The sequence below is a fragment of the Oryctolagus cuniculus genome, chromosome 9 (genome assembly GCF_051225735.1).
Source record: "Oryctolagus cuniculus isolate XC-2025 breed Fujian yellow rabbit chromosome 9, ASM5122573v1, whole genome shotgun sequence".
Lineage (NCBI taxonomy): Eukaryota > Metazoa > Chordata > Mammalia > Lagomorpha > Leporidae > Oryctolagus > Oryctolagus cuniculus.
The window spans coordinates 2,145,001-2,171,689 of NC_142875.1; the positions used below are offsets into that span (position 1 = coordinate 2,145,001).

Here is a 26,689-nt window from a genome sequence, read left to right on the forward strand (position 1 = left end):
CCCTCGGCGTGCAGGCGGAGCCCACAGCACAGGAGCACAGGACGTCCATCCTCCAAAACAAGAGGGAGGCGCCGCACGTGCAGGCACCCTGGCCTCTCCCCCCCCGACCCCTGACCCCCGACTCCCTGACCCCCCCCCCCCCGCTTTCCTACACCTTCACAGGGCTAGCCCATTAGGAAAGTTCCCTGCGCCAGAAGCCAAGCGCTGTGCCACGCCCCGCCCCACGGGGACAGGCCATCTGCTCCCTCCCAGCACCGCCCACCCTGACCACGGCCAGGCCGCTCCTGCCAGGCAACTGGGGACACGCTGGGCAGCACCTGGCACGGTCTGTGTGCTCGGATCGGCTCTGAGAAAAGAACACGAGAAGCGGCGTGTGTGCAGCACTGGGGGGGGGGGGGCAGAGAGCACACCCGCCCCCCCCCCCCCCCCGCCCAGGGCCTGGGTTCAGCCCCCAGCTGCGCCTCCTGACTCCAGCTGCCCGAGCATGCAGACCCCGGGAGGGGGAGCAGTGGGCTCCTGCTACTCCTATGGGAGACCTGGACGGAGTTTCCAGCCCCAGCCGGGGCGGTACTTGGGGAAGGACCCTGCATTCGGGAACTCACCTAATCTCTTTCTTACAGCAGTAATACTTTTTTAAACTGGAAGAAAATACAACAGTACATTAGCAGAAATAACTCGGCAGCGGGATATGTAGAATCCTGCCACATTCAGGTGCTCAACTACAACCGGGCTGGGTTACAACAGCTGGAAATGCACCTTGTACCAGGCCTCCTGACCCCCTCGCCTGGCACACAGCACACAGCCCTTCCTGCACACGGCCAGCACAACCCCAGGGCACAGCTCCTCCCGCACACGGCCAGCACAACCCCAGGGCACAGCTCCTCCCGCACGGCCAGCACAAACCCCAGGGCACAGCTCCTCCCGCACACGGCCAGCACAACCCCAGGGCACAGCTCCTCCCGCACACGGCCAGCACAACCCCAGGGCACAGCTCCTCCCGCAGATCGATCACAAAGCCAAAAACCTGAAGTCCACCGTGCTAAGCCGGGGACCAGCTGTGCTTTGCTGCAGTTTGTGGTTCCATTCATACACACGCCTGGAAGAAACACGTAGCACACACAGAGCCTGACAGGACACAGCCTCGTCTGGTTCCCCACCCCCCGCCCCCTGCCGTACCAGGGCAGTGCAGAGGCACCCGGCCAGGGAGCTGCGCCCATCTGCCCTCTTGCTCACCAGACACCTGCGAGGGCAGAACTCAATCTAGGGGTCCCACATGGGCAGCAGAGACCCAGCCCCATGCTGCCTCCCAGCGTGATCACAAACCTTCCCTACAGCCTGCAAGAGCCAAACGACCACACAAGCAGGACCCCAGGACTGGACCACCTTCCCACGGACAGGCTGGGACGGCCTGCAGAGAAGTGACTTAACCAGGCCTTCTGCTAGCCAGTCTTAGTTGTGAGAACTACTTACACACCCAGGACATCAGGCCCTTCCACGGTGACAAACACCTGTGCCAGGGCGCCATTTGTCAATGCTCTCGCGCCAACACCCACGCAGGCTACTGTAACGAAGCACTGTTCACTGGGCAGCTGCCACAGAACAATCGACTGCGCATGCTTCGGGGGGCTGCGAGCCCGAAGACGAGGCACCGGCCGCAGCGGACGCCCTCACAGGCAGCAGGAGTTCTCTGGGGCTCTTTTCTAAATCCCACTGAAGACCCAACCTCGACAGGCCCCACCTCCTGTACACTCCCCTTGGGGGACAGGATTTCAGCCGATGGGGCTGGGGGGGCCAGGTCAGGCAGCAGCAGCCAGAGAGCTCTTGTCCGTCTGTCTGGGGAATCTCATGCACTGACGGCTGGAAGTCATCAAGTAAAAGCCTTTTCCCCAACTAGAAAAGATTCGCCACACTGACTTTCAACACTGAACAGTCCAGGCATCTGAAAAACGCACACGTGAACTCACAACTCAACAACTTCCTCAACTGCACAAGCCAAGAGCGCAGAGGGGGCCTCACGCTCGGCCACGCCGCCTGGGCAGTGGGCAGGTGACCCACACTCAGAGCAGAGGGACCTCACGCTCGGCCACGCCGCCTGGGCAGTGGGCAGGTGACCCACACTCAGAGCAGAGGGACCTCACGCTCGGCCACGCCGCCTGGGCAGTGGGCAGGTGACCCACACTCAGAGCAGAGGGACCTCACGCTCGGCCACGCCGCCTGGGCAGTGGGCAGGTGACCCCACACTCAGAGCACAGGGACGCCACGCCGCCTGGGCAGTGGGCAGGTGACCCCACACTCAGAGCAGAGGGACCTCACGCTCGGCCACGCCGCCTGGGCAGTGGGCAGATGACCCACACTCAGAGCAGAGGGACCTCACGCTCGGCCACGCCGCCTGGGCAGTGGGCAGGTGACCCACACTCAGAGCAGAGGGACCTCACGCTCGGCCACGCCGCCTGGGCAGTGGGCAGGTGACCCCACACTCAGAGCACAGGGACCTCACGCTCGGCCACGCCGCCTGGGCAGTGGGCAGGTGACCCCACACTCAGAGCAGAGGGACCTCACGCTCGGCCACGCCGCCTGGGCAGTGGGCAGGTGACCCCACACGCAGAGCACAGGAACCTCACGCTCGGCCACGCCGCCTGGGCAGTGGGCAGGTGACCCCACACGCAGAGCAGAGGGACCTCACGCTCGGCCACGCCGCCTGGGCAGTGGGCAGGTGACCCCACACGCAGAGCACAGGGACCTCACGCTCGGCCACGCCGCCTGGGCAGTGGGCAGGTGACCCCACACGCAGAGCACACAGCACTGCCTTCCCCGCTTCCTGCTTTCATTTGCTTTCGAAGAGTGTCCCGTTCCAGGCAGCCCTTCTCACCCTCACACACACCCGTGTCACTGCACACATGCACGACTTCCCACGCTCGAGGCGGCCAAGGTTGCCACCAACATACCCCAAATATCCAAAAATCTTCATGTTAGGAACAATACTGACCCCAGAATTCACAGTGACTCAATCTCGTCTCAAGTAAGACATTCTGGCGACACCAATTAGAGCCCCTGTAAATTCTTCACACTAACCCAATGGTTACACAGATCCCGGGCAGAAGGCACCAGGAGTGCATCGGTGAGCTTACGCTTCAGGTAAAACCCAGTTATGTCACCTCTACCCAAGCCGTTGCTTGACAAATTTCAAAAGAAAAAAATTAAAAAAAAAAAAAAAAAAAAGAGGGTCAGGTATGTGGTTGACCAGCTATAACACAGCTTGGGATGCTGGGAAGCCCACATCCCATATCAGACTGCGGGGCTTTGAGTCTCGACTCCATTTCCAATTCCAGCTTCCTGCCAAAGCACCCCCGGGGAAGCAACAGGTGACGGCTAAAATACTTGGGCCCCTGCCACCCACATGGGAGACCCGGATGGAGTTTCCAGCTCCTGGGTTTGGCCTGCCCAGGCCTTGCTGTTGCAAGCCTTTTGGGGAGTGAATGGAAGACTTCTGTTTCTCAACCTTTTTTAAAAAAAAAAAAACACACACACAACTTTATGATTTATTTATTTATTTGAAAGAGTTAGAAATGGAGGCAGACGGCAGACCAAGAGGAATCTTCCGGCTACTCGTTCACTCCCCAAATGGCCACAATGGCCAGAGCTGGGCTGATCTGATGAACCAAGAGCCAGGAGCCTCCCCCAGGTCTCCCACACGGGTGCGGAGGCCCAAGGACTTGGACCACCTTCCGCTGCATTCGCAGGAGCGTTAGCAGGGAGCTGGATCGGAAGTAGAGCAGCCAGGTCTCCCACGTGGGTGGCAGGGACCCAAATCCTCGGCCACATCTGCTGCCTTTGCAGGAGCACTGGCAGGAGGCTGGGACTCCCACTGGGACTCCCACTTGGGGGCAGGCATCCCCAGCAGCGGCCCTGACGCCCGCCCTATCAAGTCAACATGCTCACTTTCCACCTCCTCCGCACTGCCAAGCCTGAACGTGAGCTCACACGGAGCGCCTGGGCACGCGACCGTTCTCTGCAAAGTAGTGTACACTACTTCCTCCTCTCAGACGATCCGCACCTGAGCTGCCCGACATGGGCGCCACTCACCCAGTGGGCTACCGACAGCACCTGAAACGTGGCTGAGATGAGCAGTAACCATACACCAGAGTGCACCAGACCGTGCAGACTTACGGTGAAACAGAAAGGCAGCTCACCAGAGTGTGTCCATCACACGCTGAATTAACTTATGGATACAATGGGCTGAACAAAACATCAGACCAGACTCGCGCATTTGGTGAGGCTGGGACCCCGCGTGCCATCCTGCAGGCCCGGGGCAAGTCCCAGCTCCACTTCAACGCCGGCTTCCTGCTAACGCACACCCTGCGAGGTGGCAGTGACGGCTCAGGCAGCGGGGTCCCCACCACCACACGGGAGGCCTGGATTACGTTCAGGGCTCCGGCTTCGGCCTGGTCCAGCCCCAGTGGTGCAGGCAGTTGGAGAGTGATGGTTTCATTTTTTCTTTTTTAACACAGTTGCTAGAAAACTACACATCCCGTATGTCGCTCACATCACGTGTCTACAGGACAGCACTGATCTGGACAACCAGACGCCCCAAGCTCTGACAGGAAGGGGGCTGCACACAGGAGCAAAGCCCTGGAGGCAGAGCTCACGCCGAGCCCGGCGCCGAGGCCCTGAAACGCACGCGAGGTGGAGCCTGGACACTCTGCAGGTTAAATCACAGAACCCGAATACAGGCTGTTTCAGCCGTTATACCCTGCAAAGCATCCAGAATAGTGACTCACTTCTTCTCCCAGCTGACCCTTTTATTGTTTTATCTCAACATCCATAATTAAAGGATAATTCTGGCAAAGGCATGAATAAATGGTTTAAGAGTTTATATTCAATAAATCAATAAATCCTGGGTCCTGACCAACCACTCTGAGGTTACCAGCGTTTAGTTTAAGAAGACAGAATGTGCCCGGCTACGAAGAACTGCAGACGGCCCAAAACACACGGTTAGTTCAGGGTTTCTTCACCCTTCAATGAAGAGTCTGCGTAAACAGATGCATCTAATGTTCATCTGCCTGAACCCAGGACAAAAACAAAGGTGGGTGGGGCACCCCATCCCGAAGAATGGAAACAGATTTGCTTCTATTTCAGTTAACTCTGAAGCCTGCGGCAACAAGTCTGAGTAAGTCTCCACGCTAGTGGTTCCCAAGTCTTTCTTTTTTTTTTTTTTTTTTTTTTTGACAGGCAGAGTGGACAGTGAGAGAGAGAGACAGAGAGAAAGGTCTCCCTTTGCCGTTGGTTCACCCTCCAATGGCCGCCGCGGCTGGCGCGCTGCAGCCGGCGCACCGCGCTGATCTGATGGCAGGAGCCAGGTACTTCTCCTGGTCTCCCATGGGGTGCAGGGCCCAAGCACCTGGGCCATCCTCCACTGCACTCCCTGGCCACAGCAGAGAGCTGGCCTGGAAGAGGGGCAACTGGGACTGAATCTGGCGCCCCGACCGGGACTAGAACCCGGTGTGCCGGCGCCGCAAGGCGGAGGATTAGCCTAGTGAGCCGCGGCACCAGCCTCCCAAGTCTTAATTCTTCCACTACGGTCTCTTCTGGGGGAGAAGCTAGAAGAGAACGGAGGGTCACACAAAGCCACAAATGAAAGAACTTGTCCTTGAACACATACGGGAGTCATGATGAGGGTTTCAGAAAAGGGCATGGCTCTTTCTCTTCCAAGGCTTCGCCCCCTCCCGGAACCATCCGTGTCACCTGGCCCAGTGTTGCAGGACTCCTGGGGACCCCTGGTTGTGGAAGCTGACACACAGAAACCAGCCCCTCAGGGACACGTACGGCGGGGCGCGCCCACCACACCAGCAGTGCCTGCACCTGGGTTCACCAGGGGCCGGAACTGGAGAACAGGCCCGACGGGGGGCAGGCATGGATACAGAACACCTGGGGGTGCTCTCCCCTCCCACTCCTGGCAAGGCCAGCGACACAGTGTCTCCAGACAGTGGCAGGAGGTGCTCAGAGCCACCAAGGGGGCCCACTGTGACCACAGAGCGCCCCATTGGGGACGGATCCTACAAGCACACTTAAAAATGGAGGGTGTAGGGGCCAGCGCTATGGCACAGTGGGTTAACACCCTGGTCTGCAGTGCCAGCATCCCATATGGGTGCCAATTCAAGTCCCAGCCGCTCCACTTCTGATCCAGCTCTCTGCTATGGCCTGGGAAGGGCCCCTGCACCCATGTGGGAGACCCAGAGGAAGCTCCTGGCTCCTAGCTTTGGATTAACGCAGCTGTGGCCATTGCGGCCAACTAGGGAGTGAACCAACAGATGGAAGACCTCTCTCTCTCTCTCTGCCTCTCCTCTTTCCATGTAACTCTTTCAAATAAATAAAATCTTTAAAAAAAAAAAAAAAAGGAGGGTGTGTAACTAAGCCTGCCCGTGGGCCACTGTTTACAATGGTGAAAACCTAGAAAACCCCTCTATGTCCAGAAGTGGGGACTACCACAACGAAGAGGCAGCTGCTCACGCCAGCAAGCAAACACTCCACGTGGGAAACCACCAAGTGACGGCACGAAACAAACACCCTCTGCACTTCAGTGGCGTGGGTGTTTGAAGTACACTTACAAACGTGCAGGTAAGGGACTGAAAACACACACTGATCTTAACACGGCTAGCCCAGGGTGGCAGCATCACACATTCTCTCCTTCCGTTGCTCTATGTCTTGAACTTTTCACAATGAATGAGGATCGCAAGTAAAGATGTTTAACGGCATACATAATGTCATCCAAACAGCAAAAAAATGCTGAGTTTTATAACAGCTAATATCTGTTTAGCATCTCAAAACCACGAGGCACCACGCTAAGTGCTTTCTATGAATTCACGTAATCCTGCCCAGAAATACCAACTACCATCGCAGGATGTGCGTGGCAGAGCAGGGCAGCAGCCTGGCGGGGGGCCAGGGCCACTGCACTAGGCTGCGGCCTGAGGGGACGGGCTACCGCCGGACAGCGCTGGGAAGCAGAACACAGAAAGTGCAAGACAAGAGACGTCTGTTGGTGAGTCCGTGGGCCAGCCAGTCACAGCCACCTCGCACGCGCAGTCACACCTGCCTCACACACCCAGTCCCACCCACCTCTCAGTCATACCCGCCTCACACACCCAGTCACACCTGCCTCACATGTGCAGTCACACCCGCCTCAGTCACACCCACCCCAGTCACACCCACCACACACAGTCACACCTACCTCAGTCACACCCACCTCACACGCACAGTCACACCCACCTCACAGACCCAGTCACACCTGCCTCACATGTGCAGTCACACCCACCTCACACACCCAGTCACACCCATCTCACAGTCACACCCGCCTCACAGACCCAGCCACACCCACCTCACACAGTCACACCCGCCTCACAGACCCAGCCACACCCACCTCACACACACAGTCACACCCACCTCAGACCCAGTCACACCTGCCTCACAGACCCAGTCACACCTGCCTCACATGTGCAGTCACACCCACCTCACACACCGTCACACCCATCTCACCGTCACACCCGCCTCACAGACCCAGTCACACCCGCCTCACACGCTCACACCCACCTCACATGCACAGTCACACCGGCCTCTCAGTCACACCCACCTCACACGTGTAATCACACCCACCTCACACGCACAGTCACACCCGCCTCAGTCACACCCACCTCACAGACCCAGTCACACCTGCCTCACACACGCAGTCACACCTGCCTCACACACGCAGTCACACCCGCCTCACACACTCACACCCACCTCACAGTCACACCCACCTCACAGTCACACCGGCCTCTCACAGTCACACCCACCTCACACGAGTAATCACACCCGCCTCACACGCGTGCTTTCTGCTGCTCAGCACCGAGGACATTTCTAGGAAGCCACATAGACCTGATGATGAGAGGTCACTCGAGAAGCCACAGCACTGACGGTGAGCAGATGAAGAGCTCTGGGAAGCAGGAATTCTCAACGACACGACACGGACGTGCTAAAAACGGGAAAAGAGGCAAGACACAGAGCTGGAGAAGAGTCAGACCCATGACACCAACGCGTCCACCACTCATCCTAGGAAAATGCCAACACGTGTTGAGAACCGAGGTGTTTAGCTGTTTCCCTGCCTAAGAAACGAAAGATGTGAAAACCTGCAGGGCACCTGAGACAGTCGCACAGCACACCATGGTGTACATCCACTGCACACACTGTGTGAGGACAGAGACTCCTGCAGGGCACCTGAGACAGTCTCTCACAGCACACCACGGGTGTACAACCACTGCACACAGTGTGTGAGGACAGAGACACCTGCAGGGCACCTGAGACAGTCTCTCACAGCACACCATGGTGTACAACCACTGCACACATTGTGTGAGGACAGAGACACCTGCAGGGCACCTGAGACAGTCTCACAGCACACCACGGGTGTACAACCACTGCACACACTGTGTGAGGACAGAGACACCTGCAGGGCACCTGAGACAGTCTCTCACAGCACACCACGGGTGTACAACCACTGCACACACTATGTGAGGACAGAGACACCTGCAGGGCACCTGAGACAGTCTCTCACAGCACACCACGGGTGTACAACCACTGCACACACTGTGTGAGGACAGAGACACCTACAGGGCACCTGAGACAGTCTCTCACAGCACACCACGGTGTACAACCACTGTACACACTGTGTGAGGACAGAGACACCTGCAGGGCACCTGAGACAGTCTCTCACAGCACACCATGGTGTACAACCACTGCACACACTGTGTGAGGACAGAGACACCTGCAGGGCACCTGAGACAGTCTCTCACAGCACACCACGGGTGTACAACCACTGCACACACTGTGTGAGGACAGAGACACCTGCAGGGCACCTGAGACAGTCTCTCACAGCACACCACGGGTGTACAACCACTGCACACACTGTGTGAGGACAGAGACACCTGCAGGGCACCTGAGACAGTCTCTCACAGCACACCATGGTGTACAACCACTGCACACACTGTGTGAGGACAGAGACACCTGCAGGGCACCTGAGACAGTCTCTCACAGCACACCACGGGTGTACAACCACTGCACACACTGTGTGAGGACAGAGACACCTGCAGGGCACCTGAGACAGTCTCTCACAGCACACCACGGGTGTACAACCACTGCACACACTGTGTGAGGACAGAGAGACACTGGCATGGCACCTGAGACAGCCTCACACAGCACGCTTTGACGTGCACGTGCATGACGAGCAATGGCGCTAACCACTGAAGTATGCCAAGGCGCCAGCTGCACCACGAGCACTCATACCTGACATGGCACTGAGGGTCTTGGCCATGTCCTGTCCTGGCCGCCCCAAGCAAATGAGGGTTCCCAATACAATGTTCCTATGTGCTGTCACAGAGTCCCAGAGGCTGGCTACTTTTATCAGTGAATTTAACTCCACACACTTCAATCATCTAAACACACAGAGTTCCAAACAAGGGCATCTCACACGGACTGGGCGTACCTCATTACATCACCAGAAACATGGTGGGGGGACCTTAGTTCTTACTGAATCCCAGACAATGTAGGGAAATAACAAACACAAAGCTTCTCCCCCAAGATGGCTGCCCTCAGCACTTCTAGTCACATTCCCTACAAGACCTGGCGAAGCAATGAGGCAAAACTTATAACAGGCACGAAGAGGAAAGAAGAACTGCAGCTGCCCATGTGCCAACCAGGTCCTGTATTCAGAAATTATAAAGAGTAACACCACAAAGCAAAACAAAACTGTTAGGACTCACAAATTCAGAAAAACTGAAGATAAAAAATCAGCATGGAAAACTCAACTCAGCTGCCTTTCTATACACTACCAAGAAGCTATATGGAAAAAGAAATTTAAGAATAATCTCACGTATAACAGCATCAAAAAGGAAAAACCAAATACCTAGGAGTAAAGTTAACCAAGGAGAACGTTCAGCAAACTGAGCTGAAGAACTGGTGAAGGGAACACAAGGCACCACCAGTAAACGCCAGGCACGGTGCTGTGCACCTGTATCTGCACAGACACACCGAACACTGCCAGACACCCACACGGCCCAATATACAGGCCACGCCCACGCCCACGCCCCACACATCGGAGAACTGGGATGGATTCCCAGCTCTGCTCCGGACTCCGGCTGCCTAACGCAGACCCCGGGAGGCAGCAGCGACACTCAAGCCCAAGGGAGACCTGGGCTGCACTCCTGGCTCCAAGCTCCCCAGTCAGCCCAGCCCCAGCCTCAGCCACTGGGCTTCTGGGGAGTGAACCAGAGGGTGAGAGTTTTCTCTCCCTCTCAAATAAATTATTTTTTTAAATTCCAATGACATGTTTCACAGAAACAGAAAAAAGCTATCCTAAAACTCACATGGAACCACCAAAAAATTCCAAAGAGCCCAGCAAGTGTGGGCAGCAGCACAGAGCAAGCATCACACCCCCTGAGTTCATAATCCAGTACAAAGTCACTTAGATCAGGACAGCCAGGCTCCAGCACGACAAACAGGCCACAGACCAAGGACAAAGCACGGCACGGGGCCAGGCCGTGGCGCAGGGCACAGCCACCTCCCGCCACGCCAGCATCCCAGACGGTGTCAGTTCAAGTCCTGGCTGCTCCATTTCTGACCCAGCTCCCTGCTAATGGTCTGAGAAAAGCAACAGAGGATGGCTTAAGTGTTTGGGCCCCTGCCACCATGCAGGAGACTCGGACGAAGCTCCTGGTTCTCGGCTTTGGTATGGCCCAGCACTGGCCACTGAGGCATCTGGGGAATGAACAAGTGAATAGAAAATATCTCTCTCTCTCTCTCTCTCTCTCTCTCTAACATTGACTTTCAAATAAATAGATCTTTAAAAAAGTGCATAAGTAAGCCTACACATTTACAGTCAACTGATTGTTGACAAAGGGGCCAGGAACAGACAACCAAAGAAAGTCTCTTAATAAGTGGTATCTGGAAAACAGCTATCCACACGCAAATGAATGAAAGTGGGCCACGAAACTGGACCCTTATTTCATACCACTCACACACACACCACACACACCACACACACACACACACTCAAAATGAATTAAAGACTTAACTCTAAGACCCAAAACTATGAAATGGTTTGAAAAAAAATCAGAGGGCAAGCTCCATGACATTAATGGACAATGATTTCTTAGATACGACTCCGAAGCACAGGACAGGCAAGTGAGATTTCATCAAACTAAAAAGCTGCTGTATAGCAACATTCAAAGAGCGAAGAGACAAGAAAAAATCTGCAAGCCAGATGTCTGATAAGGGGCTCAGACCCAGAACAGATGAGGAACTGAAACAACTCAATAACAAGAAAACAATCCCATTTGAAAAAAAATGGGCAAAGGACCTAAAAAGATATTTCTCTAAAGACACACAAACAGCCAACAGGCCCATGAAAACTATCCATCGGGGCCGGCGCCGTGGCTCACTAGGTTGATCCTCCGCCTGCGGCGCTGGCATCCCATGTGGGCACCAGGTTCTAGTCCCGGTTGCTCCTCTTCCAGTCCAGCTCTCTGCTGTGGCCCGGGAGTGCAGTGGAAGATGGCCCAGGTCCTTGGGCCCTGCACCTGCATGGGAGACCAGGAGGAAGCTCCTGCTCCTGGCTTCGGATTGGCCTAGTTCTGGCCGTAGCGGCCATTTGGGCGGTGAACCAACGAAAGGAAGACCCTTTCTCTCTCTCTCCCACTGTCTAACTCTACCTGTCAAATAAAAAAACAAACAAACAAACAAACAAAAAACACACCCATCACTAATCAATAGGGAAATGCAAATCAAAACCACAATGACAGATGACTTCACACCTAAGAATGCTGGTATAAAAAATGTGAAAACAGGGAGTTAAGTGTCAGAGAGGATGTAGAAAAAAGGGAACCGTATAAATTAGAAAGTGAGCCACTACAGGAAACAGCAGGAGGTGCCTCAAAACCTCAGAATGGGGCCCAGAGAGCCAGGCTGCCGCCTGCCATGCTGGGGCCATCAGTGTCCCAGGTACTCCGCTTCTGATTCAACTCCCTGCAAAGGCTCCTGGGAGAGCAACGGAAGATGGCCCAAGGATCTGGTCCCTGCCAGCCACATGGAGACCCGGATGGAGTTCCTGGCTCCTGGCTTTGTCTTGGACCAGCCCTGGCTCTCTGTTGTGGCCATTTGGGAAATAAACCCACACACAGAAAAATCAATTTCTCTCTCTCACTCTTCCCTCCGTCATGCTGTCTTTCAAAGAAATCAATGCCCTTTAAAGCAGCACTAGTACATGACCCAGCAGTGCTGCCACCACGAATCTGTACTCAGGAAACACTCGGAGGCGTGGTTACGGCAGCCATCCACAACAGCCGAACTACGGCATCGACCCGGGGCCCCAGAGGCGTCCACACGGCACAGAGCACCAGGCAGCCTCAGAGAGAGAAGGGAATCCCGACATCTGTGACGACACGGGGAAACCTGGAGGACATGATGTCAGGTGAAACACGCCAGGCAGACACACAAGCGCCGACGCCAACCCTCACTCGGGCAATCCGACAGGAGCACGGCAGTTACAGGTGAGCCGGGGGACCGGACAAGGACAGCAGAGACGCCTGCCAAAGGCAGGAACAAGCGTCAGTCATCTACCACACAGGAGCCTAACACATACTTCAAAACTGCTAATAGATTTCAGACGTCCTCACGGCAAAGAGTATGTGACGGAACGGCTTTACTGATTGGCTTGAGTTAATCACTCCACAGTGTGTTCCTGTGTCACAGCACCACATTGTACTCTGTAATTATCTGTCAATGAATATGCTTTATATGAATGCGAATTATTGGTCTACATTTCATTCTCTAGTGAACCAGAAGACTGAAAAATTAACCCAAAATCCCCTGGAGTCAGAGCAGATCTCTATTCTGAACCGCCTGGTCTCTGGATGGCTGCCACTCCTCCAGAGCACTTCAATCAATGAAAAGCAATGCTGAAAGCAGGCAGTGTCCGTAAGAGCTGGTGTGCGAGGAGCTGGGAGATCAACCAGGCGAGCGTGGCCTGCGATCGGGCAACACACCTGCTCCACAAACGGCCTCTGGGCAAGGAGGGGCTCTCGGCAACCCGGGCAACAGGCCCATCCCGCTCCGCTGAAACGTCCTGCCTGCCTCTGGACAGCGAGGACAGTGACGCTCGGGCTTAGGCCCAAGAGCCCCATGAATATGAACGCATCGGCCACAATCACCTGCCAGGTCACCACCGAGAACCCCGTCCCCCTGGAGAACGGCTGATTCCTTCTGGGTGGAGGACTGCACCAGGACACTGAGACATCTGGGAGACACGCACGAGGCTGGCTCCCCCTTCTAAGTACACACTGGACTAGGCGCCAGCATGGGAAGTCGACAAACTGAAGTACCTGAGCTTACAAGGTGGAAGCCCATCTCTTCTGTCCACCTTTCACAGTCTGGTTCAGAACTGAGTATTACGTGTTACTAAATACTGGGAATAAAACTAAATACTGACAGCAGCAGGCTTTTTTTCTTTTCAACAGAGCTAAGTCAACAATTTTGTTGCTAACACCCACCACACGACATGCTATCAATCTGGGGCAAAATGAATGAAGCTGGCACCCTGGCGGGCAAACAGGACAGGTGTGGGGGCTCTAGCCACACAGCCCGCTCCTGGGAGCCCAGCACTTCCTCTGCCGACAGCTCACCTGCGTCCGTGGTGTTCGGACGAGAACCCGCGCAGGCTGAAGGTCTGTGACCGTGTGAACGCAGGCACACAGCCACGCCGCGGCACGCAGGAACCAGCCAGGAGAACTCCCCCTGGTCTCTCTGCGGCGGCCTCATCTGCCGACCGCCTGCCATTTCTCCTTCAGTGAAACTCAACCTATCGGGATCCGTGTCCTTACTGTGGCCATTCTGTCCTAACCAGACAAAAAAAGACTCGCAAAGGGCACGTGCAGAGTAGAAGAAAACACTGCAGGAAGACAAAGGGGTCACAGGTCAGAGGCACACAACTGCCCAGTGTCTAACAGCTACAGCACAGTGCTCAGGCTACAAAACAGAGGCAAAGACCTTTTCTAGTCAGAGCTCATCTGGGGACAACACCTGATGTCCACAGCGAACCAGGTACATACGAATTAAAACAGCTAACAGAGGCAGCGGTCAAGTCACCCCTCAGGACGCCGACGTCCCCCACCAGAGCGCCTGGCTGAGTCCTGGCTCCCGACACTCACTCCAGGAGGCAGCTCAGGCATCACCTGCGTCCCCACCACCCACCTGGGAGAGCCCGGGTGAGTCCCAGCTCCTGGCTAGTCTGACCCAGACCCCGGTGTTCTGGGCATTTGGGGAACGAACCAGCAGATGGCAAATCTCTACCTATCTCCCTGCCTTTCAAACAAACACAAGTTCTAAAAAAGAACAGCTAATACAGTGACCATGAAGTCCAGGTCCTCTATTCCTAATATCCAGAAAACTGAAACCAGCATAAACATGAAAATACATGTAACAAAAACGGTTTGCTACAAACACAACAGTCTAAGGTAGCCCTGGACACGAGCACCGTGACATTTATGACGACAGGACAGAAACAAATGCCGAATCGAAGCTGTTTTAGCTTTCACGTCTGTAATTCCCAAACGTCTCCCATCTCCCCTCTCAGAATTTTGTGCAAGTGAAATGGAAAATCCTAGAACAACCTCCCAAGTCCCAGGTCTACACTGCTTCCTGCACCCTCGTGGGGGACCAGGTTCCCCTGGGCAGTGGCCTGGCCCTCACAGTGGGGGACAGGTTCCCCCAGGCAGTGGCCTGGTCCTCACAGTGGGGGACAGCTTCTCCCAGGCATGGCCTGGCCCTCACAGTGGGGGACCAGGTTCCCCGGGGCAGTGGTCTGGCCCTCACAGTGGGGACAGGTTCTCCCAGGCGTGGCCTGGCCCTCACAGTGGGGGACAGGTTCCCCCAGGCGTGGCCTGGCCCTCACAGTGGGGGACAGGTTCCCCCGGGCGTGGTCTGGCCCTCACAGTGGGGGACAGGTTCCCCCAGGCGTGGCCTGGCCCTCACAGTGGGGGACAGCTTCTCCCAGGCGTGGCCTGGCCCTCACAGTGGGGGACAGGTTCCCCCGGGCGTGGTCTGGCCCTCACAGTGGGGGACAGGTTCCCCCGGGCGTGGTCTGGCCCTCACAGTGGGGGACAGCTTCTCCCAGGCGTGGCCTGGCCCTCACAGTGGGGGACAGGTTCTCCTGGGCGTGGCCTGGCCCTCACAGTGGGGGACAGGTTCCCCGGGGCAGTAGCCTGGCCCTCACAGTGGGGGACAGCTTCTCCCAGGCATGGCCTGGCCCTCACAGTGGGGGACAGGTTCCCCCAGGCGTAGTCTGGCCCTGACAGTGGGGGACAGCTTCTCCCAGGCGTGGCCTGGCCCTCACAGTGGGGGACAGGTTCTCCTGGGCGTGGCCTGGCCCTCACAGTGGGGGACAGGTTCCCCCAGGTGTGGCCTGGCCCTCATAGTGGGGGACAGCTTCTCCTGGGCGTGGCCTGGCCCTCACAGTGGGGGACAGGTTCTCCTGGGCGTGGCCTGGCCCTGACAGTGGGGACAGCTTCTCCCGGGCGTGGCCTGGTCCTCACACCCCAGCTCCCAAGGACACAGGGAGGAGCAGCAGCCTCCCCTCCCCCACACAGAATTCCCTCTCTCCAGGTCACTTCCAAAAAGTGACAGCCCGAGATTCTGAAGTACTGTTTCCCTGTCTTTTTCAATTTTCATTGCCTCTTAGGTAAGCACGAGTTTTCAGTGCGATTCACACGAAGCCTGAAAGACCAACGCTTACGGCTACTGCAGTTTGAATTTACTGAGACAGAAACTTTGAAAACGGCACAAGGTCGGTCATGACCGACTTTTCTCTTTAGAGGGAACCTTCCACGACCACAAGTTCAAGCTCGCCCGTGGGTCGCAAACATTTCTCGCAGGCCCACTGCGTGCCAGGCTCCCTTCCAGGGGTCTCCAAGTGCACTGGAACCACAGAGCAGCCCGCAGGAAGCCCCCGGTAACCCGGGGAGAGCGGAGCAGGGGGCTCTAACGCACACTGACGCTGCGGCAGGGCGCCAAAGCCGCCACGGGCGCGGGTTCGAGTCCCGGTTGCTCCTCTTCCAGTCCAGCCCTCTGCTGTGGCCCGGGAAGGCAATAGAGGATGGCCCAGGTGCTTGGGCCCTGCACCCGCGTGGGAGACCCGGAGGAAGCTCCTGGCTCCGCCCAGCGCTGGCCCTGGCGGCCACCTGGGGAGTGAACCAGCGCCGTAGAAATAACCAACCTGCAGACGCCGGCTGGGGACCGCGGCAACGCGAGCCCCGCACGGATCCAGGGGGCTGACAGCTGCGCCCGGCACGGCAGCTACCGGGAACTCGCGCCGGGACGCTGCCCACGCCTCCGGCCCCGCCCGCTCACGCAACAGCCCCGCCCGGGCCCCGCGTCCCCCCAGAAACCCACGGCGGCCGCCAGCGCTCCCGCCCACCGGGGCCCCTCCGAGAAGCCTTCCGACTCGCGCCGCGCCAACCCGCAGACGCCCGGCGTGAGGGCGCGGGGGCGCCGCGGGCCACGAGACCCCCGCGCACCCAGCCAGCCCCGCACGCCGCTGCCGCGCGGAGCCCCGGCAGCCGCCTCCCGCACGGCCGGGCGGGCCCACGGCGGGCAGCAAGCCGCTCCCGCACGGCCGGGGCCCGCGCCCCGCCGCCGCCCGCGCCCACGCGCCGCCCGCCCGCTCACCTCCAGGCGCAGGGAGGCCCCGCAGCCGCGCAGGAACTCGCGGATGTTGCTCAGGCACTCGCTCTCGCTCCGCGGCTCCGGGAAGACCTGCAACACAGACACAGCGCTGAGGCCGCGCGGCCGCGGGCCCGTGCCCCGCCAGGCCCCGCCGCCGCCGCCCGCACCTCTCCGCTTCCTCCGCTGCACCAATCTCGGCCCCTGCCCGCACCAGGAAGACGGCGCGGGGCCGGAAGTGACGCGCTCAGGCCGCGCCCCCGCCAGCCCGCGCGCGCGGCCTCTTCCGGCCGGCGCGGGTCAGCGCCGCGCGGGCCCCGGCCGCGGCCCCGGACCCGGGCCCCGGCCTCGCCCCTCGGACGCCGGCCGCCCGGACCTCGGACCCCAGCCTCGCCCCGCGGACGCAGGCCTCCCGGACCCCAGCCTCGCCCCGCGGACGCAGGCCGCCCGGACCCCGGCCTCGCCCCGCGGACACCGGCCTCCCGGAGCCGGACCCAAGCCACGCACCGCGGACACCGGCCACCTGGACCCCGGAGCCGGACCCCAGTCTCGCCCCTCGGACGCAGACCACCCGGAGCCGGACCCCGGACCCCGGCCTCGCCCCTCGGACGCGGGCCTCCCGGAGCCGGACCCCGGCCTCGCCCCGCGGACGCAGGCCTCCCGGACCCGGACCCCAGCCTTGCCCCGCGGACGCAGGCCGCCCGGACCCGGACCCCAGCCTTGCCCCGCGGACGCAGGCCGCCCGGACCCCGGACCCGGACCCCAACCTCGCTCCTCGGACACCGGCCACCTGGAGCCGGACCCCGGCCTCGCCCCGCGGACGCAGGCCACCCGGACTCCGGACCCCAGCCTCGCCCCTCAGACGCAGGCCACCCGGACCCCGGACCCGGACCCCAGCCTCGCCCCTCGGACGCAGGCCGCCCGAACCCGGGACCCCAGACCCCAGCCTCGCCCCTCGGACGCAGGCCACCCGGACCCCAGACCCCAGCCTCGCCCCTCGGACGCAGGCCGCCCGAACCCCGGACCCCAGACCCCAGCCTCGCCCCGTGGACGCCGGCCACCTGGAGCCGGACCCCAGCCATACACAGCGGACACAGGCCGCCCGGAGCCGGACCCTGGCCTCGCCACGCGGCCCGGCGCGCAAGCAGCCGCCTCCTCTCGGCGGGTGGTCGTGGGCCCCGCAGACAGCCCCGCACGTGCGGCCACCGCCTCCGCCCCGAGCCTGGACCTGGGCCTCACCGAAGCGGACACCGCCCGGCCTGGGGGGACCCTGAGAGCTGGGCCTGGGCTACTTGGGCATCGCCCGAAGGGCTGGGCCCGGACCCGCGGCGCCGAGGGCGAGTGTGGGGGTCCTCCGAACGCCGAGGCTCTGCGGGACGAGCCCTGTGAGCTCCGCACGCCGGGACCGAAGCGGGTGGTCGTCGTCTTCCCCGGCACCGGCCCTGTGCCCCCGAACGGTCAGACAGCCGGCTGCGGCCCGAGCGTGCGTGCGGGGCTGCACGCGTGAGCCGAGGAAGCGGGGCCCACCCGAGGAGAAGCCCGAGAGATCGGGGCTGCGGGCCGCGTGCCCGGCCACGAAGAAAGTTCCCGGGCTGTGGCACCGGGAGCCGAGATTGCGCCAGGCCTCTCGGGAACACTGCGGGTCCCTCTCCAGCCGCGCGGGTCGCGGAGAATCCCATACCGAAGCCCGGTGTTCGGGACGCCGGGCTGTCTCGGATTGGAGCCCCCCCCCCCCGCCCCCCAGTGGAACAGTCCTCAGGACACAGTGCCAGGGTCTCCTGCAAACAGCCGGTGTCTGGTCAGGGGGATGAGCTGCTCCTGGCCCGTTTTGCTCCTCTCAGAAGTTGTGTGCCATACGCGTAGCTCAAACCCGAACTCCTTCACCGTGGTTTTGCGGTTGCAAAGTTAATTTCTGACATTCTCATAATGACACTTTAAAATAAAAATTACATCTTTTTTTTAAATACACCCAATGGAATTAAAATACAGGTAATAGCCTGCAACTAAAAATTCTATAAACAAGCTCTTCTGTAAAAGTCAGTCTCTAACTCCTTTTCATTGCACTTCCCCCACAGAACCACATCCTAATGTAATCTGTTCTCGTGCTTGATGTCATTTTGCAAGGGACCCAACAAAGGCCGTCACCATCCACACTGGCTGTGACCTCCCCTGGCTGCTCACGTGCACGTGGCCAGCTGGCCGGGGCAAGGCCATGCTGTTTCCTCGTTCTGCCTCTGTGAACACCTGTCCTCTCCTCGGCCTATCTAGTGCCTTGTTCTTCACGTCTGGACCTTCTGTCCATGACCTGTGTTACATGGCCCCCGAGCGTAGTGCTGAAGTGCTGTCTAGAGGCCCCAAACAAGGAAGTTGTGATGTGCCTCACAGGAAACACGTGTGTTAGATCAGTGCTGTTGGCCTGGAGTTCCACTGAACGAGTCAGCCATAGATACAGCCAGAAAGAGGAGCAGATCCATCAACCTGTACGGGAGGCCGCTCCAGACGGTGCTGCGGTCCCATCTGCAGTGCGTGATGAAGCTACGGAGAAGGTGGGAAAACGACGGAATTCGTGGCTTTGTGAGACGCTGACAGTTAAAGCACAGTAGACAGCGCTGTGGTGAGGCTGAAAGCCAGAGATGTGCAGTCCCACTGCTCAGGTCAAGAACACGCGAAGCCCCTCTCAGCTAGTCGGGGCTGGCACGTGTGTCAGATGTGGCACAGCATGAGCAATTCTGAGCTTGCAGACAAGGATGGTGCTGCAGACCAAGAGGCCGCAGAATCTTAAAAGTACCTGCTGGTGTTACACATGAAGAGGGCTGTGTTGGAGAGCAGGTTTTCAATGCTGCTGAGACCAGCTTGTTTTACAAAAATGTTGGCAAACAAGCCTATGTAATGCAAATGGCTCCAAGACCAAGCCCAGCACCAATGCCAAGGGTGACTAAGGGTAAACCCCCCCTGGCGTACACAGCCCAAACCCCCCCAGCCCTTACAGGGAAAGACGAACTGTGTGCCAGTCCCCTGGAGGTGGAACACGGAAGCATGGGTGGGGTCCGAAGTACTCTGGGGTCGGTTCCACAGCTGCTTCATCCAGAAGCTGAACGCTATCCAGGGCAGAAATCTTGCCTTCAGGGTTTTATTAATTTTGGCTAGCGCCCCGGTTCACTACTTCTCTCCACGCCTCCCTACACTGCATCTCTCATCCAGCCCCTCAATCAGGGCGTAACCAAAGCTTTCAAGGCACACGACATGGCTGTACAGTACGGCTTGTGAGGGCTTGAGGCCGACGAGGGGGCCACCACGGGGGACTCCTGGAGGTCAGCCAGCGTCCACAGTGCTGCTGGTTATGTTGGCACGGCCTGGGACAGAACCGAGCAGGCTGCTGTCAGTGACTGCTGGGAGAGTGTGGCCAGAACGCGGGCAGTGTCGAGGCCTTGAAAGTTACAGAGGTTATGAAGAACAGCATCAAATCCATAGTGTGTACCGCACAGCGCATACGTGGAGACGGCGCCAGTGACATGAAGGAAGATGTGGGGGGCCGTCTTGGCAGAAAGGGCAGTAGAACCCACCAAGAAAGACCTGGGCCAGACGGCAGAACGGACTGGAGTCGGCGATGAAAGTCAGGACAGTGACGACGGTCAGCCCAAGGCTCCAAGAATTGTCCCTCTCACAGTGGCCAAAACATCAGAGTGGAATTCTGCCTTGGGAAGAACCTTCAGTGATGTGGAAGGACGTGACCTCTGCTTAAACGCAGCCCCACAGGCAAGCGCTGGCCTCCGCTGCATTGTCCCTCACTCAGATCTGACAAAGAGCCAGCCGGACGAGGCGGAGGCCGCTTTCCTAGCAGACCTGAGAGGGAGTGGGGCTGGCACCACCAGCGAGCTGCCGAAGCCGAACTCTTGAGATACAACCGCCAGAGCCCGGCGTGCGTCCTTCACTGCAGGTCCCTGTGCGGTCGGCCCCTCCAGCCCGCTTTGTTCTGGTCGGGAGGCCGCACACGTCCCGCTGGCCGTGCACACAACCCCAGCTCCAGCGCTGCGAGAGCTCACAGCAGCGTTTGTGAGACTGAGTGCAGTCTTTGCCGATTGTTTTCAAGGCTGCCTTTGCACTTCCTCACTGCACCCCGTCCGTGTTGACAGGGCTGTGTGTGTTCATGAGAGTTCCGCATACGTGTGCTGCGTGCGGGAGCTACACGAGTGCCGACACGGCAGAGTGCGTTCATGACGGCGGGATGGAAACAGTGTTTAATGAAGAAGTACTGCACACAAGGATCTGTAACATGTATGTGTGCATATAATGAACTGTATTTAAGCAAAAATAGGCATGAAACACGGTCATGGATTGACTGCTTGATGAAATACTGTGACCGAAGTCTGTCAGGAGACAGACCATCTGTCCTGTGAAACAAGGTTTGCGGTAACTGCAGAACACAACACCACAAGCAATGGAGCTCGACTGCACGTTTGAGATCAAGCCCCGGGAATCTAGGTCTTAGGGCTTCGCTCCTGGATTGCAGCAGTTACACAAACTACGGGGAAATATGTTACAGTTTTGATAAGTAATTATTAAATACAAATGGCCAAAACTTTATTTGGAAATATCTATTTTAATGAAAAAATATTAGTATCAAAATTAATTTATGTAACTTTAAATATATTAATTTTAAATATATTTAATTAAAATTGATATTAAAATTAAAAATGTATTTACTGGCGAGGCCGAGACAGAGACAAAGCTCCCATTTGCGGGTTTACTCCCCAGATGACCACAACAGCCCAAGCAAGGCCAGGAACTCCCTCTGGGTCTCCCCCATGGGTGGCAGGGGTCCAGGAACTTGGGCCGTCAAGTGCAGCCTCCGTGGTCTGCGTGAACAGGAGGTTGGAGGCAGGAGCTGGAGCCCGGGATCCAACCCAGATATTCTGATACAGGATGTTGGCCTTTTAATGCACACTGTAACCATCAGGCCAAGGGCTTTTCTAATCACTCCGTCACCCTGAATGACTGACACTTCCTGCTAGAATGAGATAGGCTCCGGCATCAACTGTATTTCTTTCTTTTTTTTTCTTTTTTTTCTTTTTTTTTTTTTTTTGACAGGCAGAGTTAGAGAGACAGAGAGAAAGGTCTTCCTTCCGTTGGTTCATCCCCAAATGGCTGCTATGGCCGGTGCGCTGCGCCCATCCGAAACCAAGAGCCAGGTGCTTCCTCCTGGTCTCCCATGCAGGTGCAGGGCCCAAGCACTTGGGCCATCCTCCACTGCACTCCTGGGCCATAGCAGAGAGGTGGCCTGGAAGGGGGGCAACCGGGACAGAATCTGGCGTCCTGACGGGGACTAGAACCAGGTGGGGCCAGCACCGCAGGCGGAAGATTAGCCTAGTGAGCCGCGGTGCCGGCCTACTGTATTTCTACCTTGGGGTTTACTTTATGCAAACACTGTTGATAAAATTTAGTACATGGAAAGGGAGTTTGTCATGGTACAACCTAATTCTTTGAGGCCTTCTACACTTTCTCGTAAAGAAACGGATTTAAGTCATCAATTAACAACGTGATTCGGTCTCCTGCGTTTCTGGAAGAGCTAAGCAGTGGAAACCCCTGAGGTGCACAGCCCGGGTCAGTAAGGCCGCTGGTTTCTCAACATCGTGGGTACCTGTAATTCTTCACGTGGTGCACAGCCTAGAGGTCCCGCCTTGCAGCTGAGCACCTCATGAAGACAGCAAATGGGTGCAAGGCTGGCTTTCTATGTCAAGTGGGAAGTGGGCAGGTGGACAGCCAAGCCAGCCCATGTCTTCCTGGACACAGGTATCTAGGCTGGGCAGTTTTCAGGAACTGCATTTGCAAGTTGTGAGTCCTGAACACCACGTGGCGTGTCCCTTGAAGTGTCCCCGCACAGAGCCACGTGCAGCCGGCTGCTTCGGGGGCGCACTCGTTTGATACCTGTAATGTCCGAGAGTCTTTATGATGAGCAGCACCCAGCTGTGTCACACGTGTCACCTGACAAGTCATCGACCTCCCTGGGTCTGTGCCCTTATCTCCAATTTAAGGCTAACACCCAGCCTCTCTCACGGGCATTGGGAGGAGCAAGTGGGTAATTAATTTAACAATTTTATTGGGCCTGGACTCCGTAGCAGGTCATGTTCTGAGACAAGGTCACTGCCTTCCAGGAGGCGGACAAGACTTGCCTGCTACATAGCAAGTGCGCCCCCCCCCCCCCAGATGGACACGTGGGACCATGGAAATACAGTGGAGCGACATGTACACGCTACAGACACAGGGCAGGGCCAGAGGCTTGGCCAGTGCAAAAGGTGATGTCTGAGTTGGGCCTGGAGAGGGAAGAGGCAGGAAGACCTGCACAATCAGAGGTGTGCCACTGTCAAATCCAAGGTGTTTTCAAGGACAGAGACGACTGATCACGGATGAAACAGCAGTGGGGAAAATGCACTTGGGCAATTCAAAGTCCATGTTCACACCTCGCCGGAGAAGCTGCACCGTGAGCTCAGGAAGACGCGTTCCACATTAATGCTCAGGGAACTGCAAATTCAAGCCGCAGGTAACAATGCGCACACAGCAGAGTGGGTCACAGGGAGAGGGGCAGTGTCGAGCGTGGCAGGGCGACATGCCAGGGACAAGGAGGGCACCACGCTCACCGTCACCAGAGCACTCACAACCCAGCAAGGGCTCCCCCACTCCAGGCTCCAGAGGAGGTCAAAGAACTCGGGCCTCAAAGGACGAGCAAGTCCCCCCAGTTCACGTCCCAGAAACCTGTCCCAGATTTCCATCAAGAACTGTTGTCAGTCAGAGGTCCTGAACGTCCCCAAACTACTCGGATTCTTCTGTGAACTAAGGCAGAAGACCGTTCCAGCTTAATCACAAAGCAACATTAAGACAGACTTCAGCTGCCTCCCTTCCTCCTCCTCAACGCACCACGGCCTCCGGACCAGGAGCCACCAACGTGGCAGCAGTCTAAGCAAAGTGCCATTCCTCGGCCAGGGTTCAAAAGCGCGTGCAAGGTGTAAGCATTAGTGCAAGAGGGGGAATAGGCGTTACAAGCCAGGGAAGCACACAGACACGGTGTTGCCTTAGAAATTAGAATTAAGACCAGAAAATGGACAAAGCTCACCCCATCTTACCTCCTCATGGAGCCTAGTCCCCAGAAATTCTTCACTACAGAGACAGCCCCCAACCCCTGGTTCACTCCCCACATGCCCACAACGGCCAGGGAGCAGGGGGCCAAAGCCAGGAGCTGGGATCTTCATCGAGGGCTCCCATGCCGGTGGCAAGAACGTAGCTACTTGCACCATAACTGCTGCCCTCCGTGATCTGCGTTAGCAGGAAGCGGCATCAGTAGCCAGAGCTGGGGGAGAATCCAGGTCCAGCAACGTGAGCCGCAGGCATCCCAGCTTCTTACCATGAGTGCCAGCCCCAGGGCCCCCAGAGATGTGGCTGGGTGTGTTGGAAGTGCGGCCCAGGCATCGTGTGTGTGTGTGTGTGTGTGTGTGTGTGTGTCTGAAATCCCTCATCTGACACTGAATTTCATGCAGGTTTGGGAACCAAACATCAGAGTCTCCTGCTTCTGTCGGACTAAGGTGGAGACCACGGCACTGGCTTTCTGGAAAGTTCCTGGGAGGCTCTGATGGTACCGGGCCCATCCTTAGAGAACTAGCAGGACATGCAGGCTGAACTCTGAGCGAGCAATGTCGCCTCCCCCTGGGCTGCCAGCAACAGCCCGTTCCTCTGAACCCTGTGGTTCTGTCTGCACGCCCACTGCGGGCACACCTCACCTGTCCACTGGACACAGGCTCCCTACCTGCAACCACAGGTGCCTCACTGGACACAGGAGGTCAGCAAGTGTGCACCAAACGGCCCGAACCACTGGGCTCCCTGATCTCACCTACCACAGGGTGAGTGAAAGAACCTTAGTGTTCTTGCAGAAAACAATTGAGGTAAGTCTGTTCCATTACAGGTGGGGAAGTCGGGAGAGCAGAGACGTGGAACAGCCCCAGACCAGCCGGCTGACCTCGGGACCGCATGGGCCAGGCTCCCCCCGCCCCGCCCTGGTTTCCAGGGGGTCCGTCCAACAGGAGGCCAGGCATGCAGGAGAAGGGGCGCACGGCGGCTGCAGGGGTGCCGTGTGTGTCTTGCCCCAGCCCTGCACCGGGCTTTATCATGTTGGTAGTCTGAATTCAGCCATGGTGGAAACATCTACAGGCAAATCAGCAAACTACCACAGAGCGCTGGTGGTGCCGGGTCCACGGAAGCCGCCACTGTTCCTCCAGCCCAGGAGGAGCCACGGCGGCTCCAGCTGCTCCCACGTCCTGCAGAGGGCGTCCTTCCCCCACGCTGCCCCGCTCTGGCTTTCTCAGCCATGCTTTCCTCAAGCCCCCTCCACCACCGCTGTTTGGGGAGCCGTGTGCTTTCCACTGGAACCCTCACCCCGAGAGCCGGCAGCTCAACGCAGAGCACGGCAAAGGCGAGTGATGGGAACAAGAGACGAGACCGATGAATCCCAGCACCACAGAGCAAACCACCGGCACACCGCCGCCGCCGAGACACGGCTTCCTACCATCTCCGGGGAGGGCGCGGCGGGGGACAGCACAGATGATGCCGACCCTGCTTCTCTAGAAGAAAATTAAGTTTCGGGAACATTTGGAAATGCAGGCAGTATCTCTCCAAGTCCGTGCTGCGTCCAGGGAGGCCAGACAGGGCCTGGAGTGCAGGGCAGGAAGGGAGGCCGCGAGGGAACCGTTAGGCGCCTGCACCATGCAGTGTTAGAGACGCACATGGGAAAAAGCCAGCGGTCACAGGACAGCCTCTGGGAGCAGTGGACCTCCCCGTGACCATCTCCGAGGTCCAGCCGCACGCACGCTGGGGTGCTCGGAGGACTGGGATCCAGCGCGGCCTCCCGGATGCAGGAAGCTGGAATAAGGAGCCAGACCCGGGACGCAAACCCACCCAGTGTGGGACGCGGGTGTCCAGCAGCGTTGCACCTCTGCGCCGAGGGCCCCGCGCCCTCGCCTGATTTTCAGTTGCGTGGAAACCACTGGTTTATTCTGTTCACACGGCAGCCGTCTGTTGTTCACTCTGCTATACTCTCTGCTCACTCTGGTAAGTGATGCTAACTGGGGCAGAAACACGAGGGAGCGGGGCTCACCTACACTGAGGACGGATCAATCAGAACCTCCAGACTGACCCACTGGACGACAAATGCCGCAAGCAGAAATGCCAAGGTTTGGTTGCTAATGCACACGGTAACAGGTGGCCAAGTACCCAAGTAATCTGTTGAAAAAACAATTTAAAGGATGTTTCGCTTTTGCTTTCCTCCAACGTACCCCAGAGCACTCCCTCGTAGGATGCTGCGGTCACCAGGGAGAGACCCCGAGTTACCCGCGAGTATGACGCTGGACATATTTAAAGAGTAAAAACAAGCACAGATGTCCCAAACCTCTAGTTCCCAGGCTAAATCCAGAAACACCAGGGGAGCGCCAGCGAGACTGCGGTTCTCAAATTAACTCATGCGTCCCCTGAGGCTCGGTTCCCACAAACCCCAGAAGCACGTCATGTCCCTCGGAGCTGGTGGCAAGCGTCCCAAACTCATGCCAACACCAAAAATGGCTGTATTAGAAATGTTTACAGATAAAACATTCACCCGATGTATCTGAAAATAAACTTCTGGCCGGCACCGCGGCTCACTAGGCTAATCCTCTGCCTTGTGGCGCCAGCACACCAGGTTCTAGTCCCGGTCGGGGCGCCAGATTCTGTCCCGGTTGCCCCTCTTCCAGGCCAGCTCTCTGCTGCGGCCTGGGAGTGCAGTGGAGGATGGCACTTTGGGAGGCCAGGAGAAGTACCTGGCTCCTGCCATCGGATCAGCGCGGTGCGCCGGCCGCAGCACGCCGGCCACAGCAGCCATTGGAGGGTGAACCAACGGCAAAGGAAGACCTTTCTCTCTGTCTCTCTCTCTCTCTCACTG

The 26,689-nt window shown here is 57.9% G+C and overlaps 1 protein-coding gene across 11 annotated transcripts in view; it reads right to left on the minus strand.

Annotated features, from left to right (window-relative positions):
• Window positions 1–26,689, minus strand: part of ARHGEF7 (Rho guanine nucleotide exchange factor 7) — a 171,224-nt gene that overhangs the window by 113,238 nt on the left and 31,297 nt on the right. For 6 of the 11 annotated variants that reach the window (XM_089303387.1, XM_070048561.2, XM_089303386.1 and 3 more), the window contains exon 2: window positions 16,741–16,827. In XM_089303387.1, the coding sequence (XP_089159513.1) occupies window positions 16,741–16,827 (87 nt within the window). Of the gene's footprint in view, window positions 1–16,740; window positions 16,828–16,904; window positions 17,036–26,689 lie in introns of those variants that run through there. The other 5 variants (XM_089303391.1, XM_070048560.2, XM_089303394.1 and 2 more) reach the window with 3 other exon arrangements.